Source organism: Dendrobates tinctorius, unplaced genomic scaffold, assembly GCF_039654945.1.
Source record: "Dendrobates tinctorius isolate UK_male_01 unplaced genomic scaffold, ASM3965494v1 ptg000011l, whole genome shotgun sequence".
NCBI classification, from domain to species: domain Eukaryota; kingdom Metazoa; phylum Chordata; class Amphibia; order Anura; family Dendrobatidae; genus Dendrobates; species Dendrobates tinctorius.
Window position 1 is genome coordinate 112615757 of NW_027361679.1, and position 14997 is coordinate 112630753.

Genomic DNA, 14997 nt, shown 5'->3' on the forward strand with positions numbered 1-14997 from the left:
AGCCAAAACCTACACTGCCTATCTGAAGCTGACCAGTGCTAAGCACACAAAAGCATAGAAAGCGGTAGAGTATCCACCAACGCACACCAAAACATAAATTCCGCTAGCACGTCCACATGCGCCGATGGAAGCCTTTTATGTGCTAAGCTCCACCCCAAACACTCAAACCCAGTCAGATGGGGCGTCGCCTATGGGCCAATTCGGAGCTGTCACATCACCAGAGCAGTCAGCGTCCGAGCACCAATGAGAAGGCGCCACATCACGGACATACTCAGATGATTTCTGGGCTTAGGCTCCAGAGGGCAGGGCTGCCGCTGTATACCACTGGTTACCATAGACTTAGCTGGAGAGCCAGTAGTAACCACATGATTGCAGACAGAGTCAGGTAGGCGACTTCAAAGGGAGCGCCAGGCTGGTGGTGGGAGTAGATACAAAGAGGATGGTCCACTGCAGCTCCGGCCAGGTAACTCAAGAAAGGATCAGACAGGATAAAAGTAAAATAGACCGGTCATATGGAGCACAAGTGACGCAGTTCAGCTGGTATTAAAAGTCTTATTTATTAGTTTCCACAACGCGTTTCAACGGAATGGCTCCGTCTTCCTCAGGTGAAGGTTATACATAGAGTAGGATGGGAAAGGTATATAAAGGTGAAACAGCAAATGAAAATTAAGAAGCAATTAATCAAAACGCCCACATGATTAAAAATGCAAATTAAGACTGCGCTAAAAAATAAAAAAATGGATGCAATATAAAACACATATAGACTAAAACCAATCTAAAAGTGAATAAAAAACAAATAAAAACAATGTACATAAAAAATTATCACAACGTACATATATTACGTGACTTTCTCAATGGTGAGGTTTAACCCCTCAGGGGCCAGTGTGCCCAGTTTAAAAATCCAGAAACTCTCCCTTCTTATTAGACTATTGTACCGGTCAGGCAAATCATCTGGAATCTGGTCAATGACAATAAGTTTTAATGAATTCCAATTCTTTTTGTGCACTAGAGAAAAATGTTTAGAAAGACTATGTAACATGAACCCATTTCGGATATTTTGAGGGTGCTTATTGAGCCTTGCATGCATCATCTGATCGTCTGACCGATGTATTGCAAACCACAACCACACTCAATTAAATAAATAACATAGCAAGATTGGCAACTTACATGACAGTTGATTTTAAAACTGGTGCCTGTGGTACGAGATTTAAATTCTTGTGCCCCATTCAAAATAGAGACGCAGCACAAACACTTAGGGGTCCTACATGCAAAACAACCCGGATTGGAATTTATCCGAGTTGTAGAGTAAGATGAGGACTTGAGAGTTGTGTTGCTAGGGGCAACAAGATTCCTAAGAGTTCGATTTTTCCGAAAAATCGATCTGGGTTGTGCGGGTATGTGTGCTGGTATAGGGTCCCCTTTCAGGATAAAACAGTATTTTTTAACAAGGTTACGTATGGTGATATGGGATTGATTAAAAGTAGTGATAAAACTCCAGTTCACTAGATCAGAGGATTTATCAGGTATATTCTCCTGAAGCTTTATTTTCTCAATGTCTTTCTTTTGTGTGAATGCTCTAGCCCCAGTGAAGGCATCACAAACCAACTTCTTTGGGTAGCCTTTCCTCCTTAAAAGATTTTTTAGAATCTCGGCCTCTAGTGTCCTCCATACAGTTCTTTCTAATCCTCCAATATTGCCCATAAGGGATGTTTAAGATCCACTTAGGGAGGTGGCCACTGCTAAAGCTGAGATAACTGTTTACATCCACCTTCTTGAAGTGGGTGGAGGTTGAAAACCGACCAGATGGATCGACGTGCACCATTAGATCCAAAATTGAATCATTGTATTGGATATATTAGCTGTGAATTTGAGTCCCCAGGAATTAGAATTCAGGGAATGGGCAAAATCAAGCGCTTCCCGTTCAGACCCAGTCCAGATGATGAAAAGGTCATCAATGAAACGATGGTACATAGCAATTTTACCTAACGCCAGTGGGGACTGCGCGATGAAGACGGATTCAAACGCCCCCATAAACAAATTAGGGTAACTGGGAGCAAATCTCGTCCCCATTGCGCAGCCCCTCACTTGGTGGTAAAAAACCCCTTCGAAAGTAAACACATGGACACTATGAGGCAGTGCAAGATGCTAGGACCGATGTCTGTGCTAAGCAACAATCCAATCGCCTGAGTCCAAATGGTAGACAGCAGAGGCAGACAAGACCTGGGATTCATCCTGAGCAGTGTGAAATTCCCAGTGCCTAACATTCTGAGGTAAAATACTGACTAAATACTGAATGTGTGAACATTGGCTAAGACTATATTGATGTTTTAAAATGTCAGTGCATGATAAGAGTGGACTGCCAAAGCGTATAAAGTTTATGGGCACTCAGAAGCATTTACAAAATATAAGTATTGGGTCTCATTTATATAAACTAGGGCAGACAAAAAGCTTTGGGAGGCAGCACCTTTTTTTTCATTATTTATTTTGTAATCTTAAGCCTGATTGGTTATTTTAAGTACTATCTCCAGTTTTTGCCTGCTATGTTTACATAGTATAAATGTTTCCGATTACATTTAGTTACCTAATATTGCATTGTATGTTGTTTTAATAGTAATGTAACTAACCTTTTGCAATAGCGTATAGTTAATATGTTTGGAATCCGTTGTCGAATCTGAATTTGTTATATTCGTGCCATATTGGTACCCAATTCGTGCCGAATTTATGTTTGATGATCAGTTCCAAACATATTTGTTCATTTCTACCCCTATTGACTCCAATGGCGTTTGGTTGTGTTTGGCGAATATTGCAAAAACAATACTCGCTGCCGATCATAACCGGAATCGAGTTTGAAAAAATTTGCTAAACTCTAATAGTGTACAGTGGTCTAAAATTAGCATTCATTGTAGATGACAAAATAATGATTTGTATATTTCCAGGTGGTATGGCAGAGATAATACATGTCAAGAATATCATACCATGGGGCAATATTCCTGCCATATTCCTAAAGATCTTGCACTCTTTACACCCTATGAAATTTGGGTGGAAGCTTCAAACAGACTGGGATCCACTACATCTGACATAATGACGCTGGACATTCTTGATGTGGGTAAGATACTTTTGAGCACATCTTCACCCCGAAAAAACTATTAGTGTGCAACACACTTGACTTCAAATCTGAAGATTTACTATTACACACACACACACACACACACACACACACACACATACACACAAATTACAATTAAAGGTTTTTCATCCTCTTTTACAAAAGTGGGCTCCAACTGAACAGATAATAGCAAAGCAAAAAACAAATGGAGATAGAACTCATCTCCCCTCGGTCCAGTTCCGCCTCCCCACTGCTGCTCTGATATATGCATTTTGACTGTAACGATAACGTCAATTTGACAGAATGCATCACTGCTGCAGCTATTCACTCAGCTCAGCGACTCTGCTACTGTTGATGGCATGAGATCAGTGATTGGCTGCAGCTATAATTTTACCAGTTTATCAGTTATGGTCCGTTTTTCTAAAAATGTATATGAATAGTAAAATATAATAGTAAATTTGTACACACAGACCATATATTATAAAATACTAATAGGTCAATTGACACCTGTGATAGCCTCACTGATCTCTAAACTGCAGCAGAAAATAATCATGTAAGAGGTTCTTGATTAGAGATGAGCAAATTTGTTTGGACTTGTCCCCGTTTCTAATTTTGACATTTTCGAGCCATATTCTAACACTATTCGTGCAGAATATGTGTCTTATGATAGGTTTCGAACATATTCAGTAATTTCTATTCCTATTGACTCTAATGACGTTTTGCAGTGTTCGATGAATATTGCAGAAACAAAATTCTATTCCAATCGTAATCAGAACCAAATCAGAACAAATTCACTCATCTCTATTCTTGATATGGTGTTACATTTAATATTGTATGCAAGAATACACAGAATAGAAAGATTGCCATTTGTAAGGTGGAAATAAATAAAATAAAATTTAAGTTCTCACAGTTTTGGGCTAGACTTTTCATTATTAATATATGTTCTAACAGTTTATGGTCAATTTCTGTAGTCACTACAGACCCCCCATCCGATGTTCATGTGAGTCGTGTGGGGGATTTGGAAGATCAACTGAGTGTCCGCTGGAGTTCTCCCCCTGCTTTGAAAGACTTCCTATTTCAAGCCAAGTACCAGATTCGCTATAGAGTGGAAGATAGCATGGAATGGAAGGTATATGTTTTATATATATTTTTTTTCACTGTATTATGTATCTTACGATTTCTGATAGGATTGTTGATATGAAGAACTGAGAGTGTTATCCAACTCAGCACTGGACCTGGGGAAGGTAAAGTAAATCTGTTATAACAAATTAACAAATTACAAGTGGGGGATAGAGGTTTTCCAAAAACACTTTAAACACTTTCTTGACATGTACCAGATATATATGCAGCCGCATTCCCTCTTCTGAGCTTTGCACTGCAAAGAAGAAGGGAAGAAGTTTTCTGCCACATATGAGGTAATGGTGTGCTGAGGAGAAATTGCACAACACATTTTGGAGTCTATTTTCCCTTGTTAACCTTGTGAACGTAAAAAACATTTTTGTGGGAAATATGTGATATTTTTATTTTCATGGCCTAATGTTATTAACCTTGTGAAGTAACTGGGGGTTCAAAGTGCTCACCACACATCTATATGAATTCTTTGATGGGTTTTCGTTTCCAAAATGATGTCACTTGTGAGTGATTTCCAATGTTAAGGCACATCACGGGCTCTCCAAACACCACATGGTGTCCACTAATTATTCCAGAAAATTTTACATTAAAAAAATAAACTAGCACTCCTTCCCTTCCAAGCTTTGCTGTGTGCCAAAACAATGTTTTTTATCCACATATGGGGCATCGGCATGCACAGGAGAAATTGCACAACAAATTTTAGGTCAATTTTTTGTGTCCGTTAATTCCTGTGAAGCACCTGAAGGGTTATTAAACTTCTTGAATGTGGTTTTGAACGCCTTGAGGGGTTCAGTTTTTGGAATGGTGTCAATTTGGGTATTTTCTGCCATATAGACCCCTCAAAGTCAATTCAAATGAGATGTGGTTACTAAAAAAAATGGTTTTGTAAACTTTAATGGAAAAATGAGAAATCGCTGGTCAACTTTTAACCGTTATAACTTCCTAACAAAAAAATAGCTTCAAAATTACTTAAAGTACTCATGTGGGAAATGTTATTTATTAACTGTTTTGTGTGACATGACTCTAATTCAGGGGCGTAAAAACTAAAATATAAAAACACAATATTTTCAACATTTTTGCCAAATTTCAGATATTTTCACAAAAGTCATATCAAACTAATTTTTCCACTATCATAAAGTACAATATATCACAAGAAAACAGTCTCACAATCAGTAGAAAAGGGATATACGGCACTCCTGGTTGAGCGTCTCTGGTGTCTAAGTAGGGTTCTAATCCCTAATCCAATAGTAGCAATAAACCTGGCACTCAGGATAGTTTGAATGTATAACAGATTTATATGGCAATGCACAAATTAACCTTTTGGTTTGTTTAGACCTTCATCAGAACTGATTGCCATGTGGGAGCTGTCAGAGAACAGTGCTGACAAGGGCGATCTGAATTGCTACAGAAAGGTGCCTTTCTACTAGTCTCACAATCTGTGGGATACATTGGAATGTTCCAGAGTTATAACAACATAAAGTGACACTGGTCAGAATTGTAAAATTTGGCCTGGTCAGGAAGGTGAAAACAGACTTTGGGATGAAGGGGTTGATATTGCTATACTATTATTTATTTTTTTATTATGCCATCATAATCTGTAGCGCTTTATATACATTATCGCCGCTGTTCCCATTGGAGCTCACAATATAAATTCCCTATCAGTATATGTTTTTGGAATGTTGGAGAAAAAGCAAGGGCCTAGGTGAAACCCATGTAAACACACAAACTTTTTGTAGATGTTGTTCTTGAGGGGGTTTGAACCCAGGACCTCAACACTATGAAGGAAAGTATCACAAAGCAACAGTGCTAACAACTGTGCCACTGTTTTGTAGCTGTGACCATATAATTCTACCATATAGTGTCAGAATGCCCCCACACTGATAATTACCAAACTAGACTGTACCTACCAAGATCAATATTACCATAAATACTGCAATATAGGAGACAATAATACCATCAGACCATAATCACATATTACCAAAATATACAGTAGTGATAGTCATCACCTTTCTGATCTTTAACCAAAACTACTGAACGAAGACTGACATTATCACCATACAGTGGCCATGTAGTGGTTGATATCACTGGCTCAGGCAGCGGTTCATTCTTAATGATTGTAGACATTTACTTTCCCCTTTTGTATTTCATTTGGCTTTGACCACCCTGAACACTGCTTACATCCATGACTACCTTCTGCTGAAGGTTACAGACAGATATCTTTGACTTTTCACTTTTCCAGCACCCTTCTTACATACCACCTTTATACAAACCATGGACTGCTACACAGTTATAATGCCTCCTTTGTGAACTGCACAGTAATAGTATTCTACTTTTTTGAATCCACACAGTAGCAGAACTGCTCTGTGCCCTTATACAGCAGTAACACCTTCTCTGTACCTCCAAATCGTAAAACTGCCACCTGTGCCTCCTTATAGTAATGATGTCCCCTGTAGCTCCTTTTAGCTCTACAACCCTTGTGTATCTACTATATAATTGTCTAATTCTGTCTGTAATGAAAATCCCGCCTCGCTGATTGGTCGCGGCCTAATGTGTGGATGGTAGCCAGGGTCCGGAGGAGAGGAGACTCCTCCGGACCCTGGGTACCATTAATCTGTAAAAAATAGAATTAAAATAAAAAATAGTGATATATTCACTTTCCAACGGCCCCCGGACTTCCCTTCTCTAACTTCGCACCCGGCATCGCGGTCCCAGTAATGCTTTGTGCTAAAGACCGCTGATGACGTCGCGCTCTGGCGAGAGTGACGTCATGGTTGGTCCTTCGCACTAAGCACTGGACCACAGGAAAGATGAGTATAAATGTTTTTTTTTGTATGTGTGCAGTTTCCTAGGGGTGAGGGGGACCATTCATACCAGGAAAGGGGGGGTGAGGGTGACCATGCATACCAGGAAAGGGGGGTGACGGGACCATGCATACCAGGAAAGGGGGGTGAGGGGGACCATGCATACCAGGAAAGGGGGGTGAGGGGACCTTGCTTACCAGGAAAGAGGGGTTAGAGGACCTTGCATACCAGGAATGGGGGGGTGAGAGGACCATGTAGTCTAGGATTGGAGGGTGAGGGGGACCATACATATCAGGATTGGGGGGTGAGGGGACCATGCATACCAGGATAGGGGGGTAAGGGGTACCATACATATCAGGATTGGGGGATGAGAGGACCATGCATATCAGGATTGGGGGGTGCTTTATTGCATTATTATTAAATCTTCATAAATAAACTACATACATATTCTAGAATACCTGATACCTTAGAATCGGGCCACCATCTAGTATTAAATAAATGCTCACTGTGCCCCCTTATCATAATAATAATAATAATAATAATAATAATAATAAATAATGCCTTCCTGTGCCTTCTTATAAAAATGATAACACCCACTCTGTAATAATAATTCACTCGTTGCTTACTACTACTATTATTATTATTATGAGGCACAAGGGGGCATTATTATTATTATGAGGCACAGGGGAGCATTATTATTGTTATTAGTATTATTTAGTATTATTATACAGAGACATAAGGGGACATTAGTATTGTTATTTTCTTTATAATACAGAAGCATAGGTTGACATTATTACTATTATTATGAAGAAGAGAGAACAGAGGGATATTATTATTTAAAATAGCCTGTCCCCTTTGTACCTACTTTAATAGTGACCCCATAATGTGCTTCTTGATAGTAATAACAAGAACCTCATTTTTGAAGTCAAGATTATAAATATTAAAGCTCACACCACCCTGCTTCCACGCCAAGCAGTGATGTATTTCTTCTTTTCATCCGTAGTATCTATTCCAGCACAGATGGCAGGGGGTAGTGATGTCACTGTGCTGCCTGACGTCCCGTGCGTGGTGATGGGTTCTTACTATCTTGCCTATGAATCTTTGCTCCCTTACAGTTGTCAACAGAATTGGTGTTGTGAGAATGCCAATACTATTGTGTCGCAGGCCCATGCTGATCACTGTTGGACAGCACATCTTCTTTTGCCAGAATTGCTAAATGATTAGTCAGACACTCTTTTTAAAGGGAAATGGTTAACAGGATTTCATCCTCCCCCAAAACTATTTATGTACATGTAGTTCTTTCAAAGACAACTCCTGCAATTCTTTTACATGGTCAGTCTGCTCCCCTGTTACTGAGAAATCAACGCTTAAATTGATATATAAATGGCTATGGTAGATCTAAATCCTCTGTCACTTCAGCTCTGTTCTTTGCCCAGCACCACCTCTTCCTGCTTGACTGACAGCCTCTACTCTGTGTGACCTTAGGCAAATGAATTGCCAGTAAAGCAGGAAGAGGCAGCGCTAGACGAGAAATAGAGCTAGAGTGACAGTGGCTTCAGATCTACTATAGTTCTTCAGCCTCTTTTGCATATCAGTTCAAACACTGATTTCTCGGCAATGGAGGAACATTGCTGGATTTGTCTTTAAAAGAGCTACATACACATATTTAAAGTTTGAGGGGAGGTGAAATACTGCTGACAGATTCCTTTTAAGTAAATCTTAGAAAACGTATGTACTCTATCTGCAATATTTTCATAAAGCCCATAAAGAAGAAATGTGCATTTAGTATACATAGTGATACAAAGTGAATGAGTTAATGAGCTCAACTCTAATTCATCAATATGTTAAACATTTACTGTAAGAAGATATTCTGTTACTGTAAGAACAGATTATATAAATCAATCTATAGCCACATATATTTATCTAAAAAAGCTCAGTTTATTGAATAACTTGTCTGTATTCTTTTCAGGTAGTTGATGACGTGGGTAACCAGACATCCTGTCGTCTAGCAGGGTTGAAGCCTGGAACCGTTTATTTTGTTCAAGTTCGGTCTAACCCTTTTGGAATCTATGGATCTAAAAAAGCAGGAATCTGGAGTGATTGGAGCAATCCAACAGCTGCATCTACTCCAAGAAGTGGTTAGTTTTATAATGACAAGTCATTGTTTCATTTATTGTGGAAATTTTCTTCCCTGTAAATATGATATATTTCCTTAAAAAAACCCATCTGTTATCAGGTTTTTCCCATATAACCTATGGCCACCACCTTTCAGCCCATTTTGACAGTATTCTATAATGCTGTATATACACTCACTGGCCACTTTATTAGGTACACCTGTCCAACTGTGTGTTAAGACTTAATTTCTAATCAGCCAATCACATGGCGGCAACTCAGTGCATTTAGGCATGTAGACATGGTCAAGACAATCTCCTGCAGTTCAAACCGAGCATCAGTATGGGGAAGAAAGGTGATTTGAGTGCCTTTGAACGTGGCATGATTGTTGGTGCCAGAAGGGCTGGTCTGAGTATTTCAGAAACTGCTGATCTGGGATTTTCACGCACAACCATCTCTAGGGTTTACAGAGAATGGTCCGAAAAAGAAAAAAAATCCAGTGAGCGGCAGTTCTGTGGCCGGAAATGCCTTGTTGATGCCAGAGGTCAGAGGAGAATGGGCATACTGGTTCGAGCTGATAGAAAGGCAACAGTGACTCAAATTGCCACCCGTTACAACCAAGGTAGGCAGAAGAGCATCTCTGAACGCACAGTGCGTCGAACTTTGAGGCAGATGGGCTACAGCAGCAGAAGACCACACTGGGTACCACTCCTCTCAGCTAAGAACAGGCATCTGATGGCTACTTTCAGCAGGATAATGCGCCATGTCATAAAGCTCGAATCATCTCAGATTGGTTTCTTGAACATGACAATGAGTTCACTGTACTCAAATGGCCTCCTCAGTCACCAGATCTCAATCCAATAGAGCATCTTTGGGATGTGGTGGAACGGGAGATTCGCATCAGGGATGTGCAGCCGACAAATCTGCGCCAACTGTGTGATGCCATCATGTCAATATGGTCCAAAATCTCTGAGGAATGCTTCCAGCACCTTGTTGAATCTCTGCCACGAAGAATTGAGGCAGTTCTGAAGGCAAAAGGGGGTCCAACCCGTTACTAGCATGGTGTACCTAATAAAGTGGCCAGTGAGTGTATGACTCCAATTCACCCTGTAAAGCACAAAAAAGACCTTTTATTATACTCACCGACGGGCGGTCTGGAACAATGGGCAAAACGGATCTTCATCTGGCACCTCCTCTCTTCTTGCGATGCTGTCCTCCTTCTTGTTCTTGGTGTGGATGATGCGTCCTACATCATCCACACATTGTTCTCTTTTGGGCTCCTATGCAGGCCCACTTATCTGCCCCGGAAAGGGTAAAGCAATGTACTGTAATACACAAGCACCGGTGCTCTCTGACCTTTCCCTGCATATGTGCAGAACAGTACTTTGCTCTGCTCTCGACAGGGCAGAGAGAAGTGTGTCTGCATAAGTGTGCGAAGGGGAACACTGTGTAGATCACGAAGGATCCACACGAAGCAGAGGAGGACAGCATCACAAGAAAAGAGGAGGCACACTTCGGACCGGACAGCTCTGTAGGTGACTAAAATAAAGGTCCTTTTTTGCCTTACAGGAAGAATTGAAATCATATATATGGCATTATAGAATACTGTCACAAGGGGCTGAAAGGTGGTGGCCGTAACTTATATGGGAAAAATCTGGTGAAAGGTTCCCTTTTAAGAGGCTTGGTGACTCCATAATATCCTTTTAAATAAAAAATGCAAGCAATGGTATTTGTGTAATACTAGTATTTCAAAACTTTATCTTAAGGGTCAGAACAAACTTTCAATTGAAAAATTATATTCTTTACTCATTTTACTGAGATATCAGCATTTGAATTGATATGTAAATGAGGTGGAAAACTTAAAGCATCTGTCACTCCAGCTCTATTTCTTGCCCAGCACCACCTCCCCCTCTTAACTGATGTCATTTATGCTGCTTGACTGCATCCAAAGGAGCCAAGCAGGAGTCAAGAAAGGGGAGGTTGTGATGGACAGGTAATAGAGCTGGAGTGACAGAGGTTTTAGATCTACAGTCTCACCTCATCAATAAGGATGCCAGGTGTCATATATTTATTTATATAAAAACACTATATATCTAATTTTGCTGGGGGGAAAATTAATATTTAGATATTAGAAAAGTACAATAGATATTTAATGCAAAATTTGTCGAAAAGACAAAGTGAAAATACATTTATTTATCACAATAATGCAATAATGTATTATTTTTGTATTGATATTGTTGGTCCTTTTTTTTTTTTATAAAAGAAATGACAGTAAAAAAAATTCTCTCTTCTTGATTCTGTCCATAGGTAGAAATCTAATACATGTTTTCAGAGATAAATATTTCCCTTATTGATACAGATATAATATGCACATTTTTCAACATTTATGATGTATCTTTCACTGCTCCTGTTTATTTTTTATGTAATGCCTTTCAGGGAAATCAGTTAAATGTGTTACAGGAATAATGGTCACACTCAGTTATTCCCGGGCATTTACTGCTGGCACACTTCCAGTAAGAGGATTGACAGTTGTAGCTATATTTATTAGCTTTCCAACAATTGTCAACTAGGGAACTGTACAAAAGAGAGTTTTGTATCTCAATCTAAAGTTATTGCTGCCTACCTATATTGTCATATAATATTAGGTGAAAATACAACAGGCAAATGAATACATTTATAACAGATTTTTCCATATACAAAAGTCCACATTTGGCAACACTGAAATTTGACATATGTATAAAACCATTTCCAAACAGCTTGTCTTTCAGGAAAATTACGCCTGGAATACGCCTAAAAAGAGCTCCACAAAAGCGCCTTAAAATGAGCATAGTGCGTGGCAATGTAAAAATTACATATTTCGTCATTCAGATATGCTGACAAGGTTAAAAGAAGTTATTATTCTTTGGACAGTTTCCACTGGGAAGATGCCCACTCTCTGACAGTATAGAGTGACACATGCCGGTAACAGAGCCTCCGCAAGAAGAACGCAAAACACAGCTATCGGAGCCACTTAAGATGTGCACATAGCCTTAAAGGGTTGACTGCTTTCAACTAAGCTTTTTCCCTGGCTGAATTGTACTATTAAAAAAAAAATTGTGATGTGCTCACCTTCCCCAGTTCACTAGCCAGTCTCCATCACTGTTCCTGGTGTCTGGCACTGGCACTGACATCACCTTGACATCACATGAGCCAAACACTGATCTCAGAGTGTCTAGTGGGTTGTTTGCTTTAATGGCAGTAAGCGACAAGGGGAGAAATTTAATTCAAAATGAGCACCCCCTCTAAAAAGTGGCATTTAAAATATCATAATTGTCTATATATTTCAATAAGAGCCATTTATTGATTTGTTCACATTATCACCTCGTACATAACATTGGCAATTTCTTGTAGAATATTTTCCCCCATTTTTCATCAGTTAGATTACATCCTGGATACATTCACTACTACAACAGTGTCTTAGCTCATGGCATAACGTTATCATCCATACTGATGATATTTGGAGCAGATAGGGTTTGCAGAGTTGGCTGAACACTTAATAGTCTACAGACTGCTCTTTATCCTAGTCAAGAATGTCTTAACTATGCTCCGACACCTGGTGTTCTTGTGAAAAAGCCAGTTTTCAAAATTATTTCCCAGTGGGGAAATACCTCTTGTTTTTTATACCTTATCTGGTGCCAGCAAATTTCAACAGGCCTCTGTTTCTTAGTTATTAACTGATCTCCATGTTATTATTTTCCGGTTTTTATAATCCTGGATATAAACAGGATTTGAAGAAAACAGTTCTACTAACTCCCATGACAAGTTACTTAGAAATACACATGTATCTTTATTGGGTAGGCTTCAAATTGAGCTGATGAAAAATTTCTTAAAATATTACTTCTGACCAGCAAGGCAAATGTAGATGTGTATTATAATGACATTATTTATCCCGGGACTGTGCTGCTTATCCTGTATACAGATGTGATACATTTCACGCAAATCATTTCAGAGATGAGGTTAATATCACCTGTGAGCTGTGGGATTTACCAAATGAAAATAAAAATGTCTGTTATGGTTCTTACGAAAGTAATATCTGTGGTTTCAAGTGTCGGAGGAAACCCATTGCAGTGTTTATGGATTGTATATCACCTTTTTGACTTTTTTATTATTGCTTGATATGAAGCTTTCTTCAGATACTTGACCTCAAACTGTAGGTGAGCTCCATTACATAAAATTTTGTTTAATGGATTTTTCACATTCAGATGAGTAACATATTTGCCTTTACATCTCGTACAGCACCTTTTAACATGTACTCTATAAAGACATGTGTTCAATTCGATTATTTTGTGTTGTTTAGAAAGAATAACTGGGGTATGTGATCCAAAAAGTGGGGAGCAGAATTCCACCCTACGTCGAGAACTGAAGCAGTTCTTTGGATGGGTCAAGAAACATGCCTATGGCTGTTCAAACCTTAGTATCAAGTTGTACGACCAATGGAGAGTGTGGCTACAGAAATCACACAAAACACGGAACCAGGTAGGTAAGGCACTCTTTCTTACTCTATAAAGCAGATATAAAATATGATCTGTTTGAGATTATATTTTGCTAGTTATGGACTTCCTCATCATGTGATAATAACTACAAAGAAATAAGAAGGCTAGACAATTTGGCAAAGATAACAACAAAGTATAGCAATAATAATTATAAACAAGTAAATGAGACTAGAGTTGAGCGAAACAGATCGGCCAGATTCATAAGTCGTCGACTTATGGAAAAGTCGGGTTTCGCTGACTGAAACCCGACCACAGCGTGAAGTCGGCCATGCGGTCGACAAAATGAGCGCCAAAGTCAGATTTCCCAGAATGCTTGCACGTGACTTTTTTCAGCCACTGAGCAAGGACGTACACTGTGGGCAACGAGATGACATGGGCAGCATCTGGGGGGAGAGAGAGAGAGATTTTGCGCACTTTAAAAAAGCGGTCCGGCATGTAGTTGTGTTTACTGTCCTCCACTCCCTGCCGACTTTGATTCCCCATTGACTTGCATTGGGTTTCGTGTTTCTGTCGGACCTTCGACTTTTCACGATAGTCGGCTGATTTCGTTCGACTTGACTTTTGAGAAAGTCGGGTTTCATGAAACCCGACTCGACCCTAAAAAAGGCAAAGTCGCTCATCTCTAAATGAGACCTGTTTGCTTTGTCGATGTGTAGACCACATGTGTGATACGTAGGAATCATTATATTACAGGAGCACTATTGGTTAATTTCAAACAAATTTTCCACTACAAGAAAAAAATTTAAAATTTCAGGTTCTTAAAAGTTACTTCTTAAAGAAAAATTATCACGCTATTAAATTTCTTTTTTTTCCCTTTTTTTGGTTATGATATATGATCGAGATCATTTTGGTGTGTATTAAGTTTCTTTAGTTAGCTAGACAGCATGATTTAAAGCAAGTTTGCAATTGACTTGCTTTTTGATGTGCCGTCATTTTACTAAAATGAGTGCAATAATTCATGTTTTGCATATTGTACAGCTTACTCTCTTAACATCCTATTTAGCAGTGTCCAGCCCATTGATTTCTATTTAGGAGTTAGCTGCTCACCTCCCTCTCACAGGGCTATTATCAATCCTGAAGTCCAGGTTCCACAGCAGTTCTCTTAACCATGACTCTCACTTTCTTGAGTTGTGTGCTTGTTCAAAGCCACTGTTATCTTTATATGTAAATATAGGGATAACTCTAACAGACTAAGGGCCCCGTCACACATAGCGACGCACCAGTGATCCCGACAATGATATGACCTTGTCAGGATCACTGGTGTGTCACTACATGATCGCTGGTGAGCTGCTAAAAAGGCAGCTTCACCAGTGAT

General features: G+C 39.4%; 1 protein-coding gene across 2 annotated transcripts in view; it reads left to right on the top strand.

The window, feature by feature from the left end:
* CRLF1 (cytokine receptor like factor 1) overlaps positions 1 to 14997 on the top strand; it is a 231137-nt gene that overhangs the window by 169562 nt on the left and 46578 nt on the right. Inside the window, exons 4-7 of one of the 2 annotated variants that reach the window (XM_073588657.1) lie at positions 2937 to 3106; positions 4078 to 4235; positions 9008 to 9176; positions 13487 to 13669. In XM_073588657.1, the coding sequence (XP_073444758.1) occupies positions 2937 to 3106; positions 4078 to 4235; positions 9008 to 9176; positions 13487 to 13669 (680 nt within the window). The remainder of the gene's footprint in view (positions 1 to 2936; positions 3107 to 4077; positions 4236 to 9007; positions 9177 to 13486; positions 13670 to 14997) is intronic. The other variant, XM_073588646.1, reaches the window with a different exon arrangement.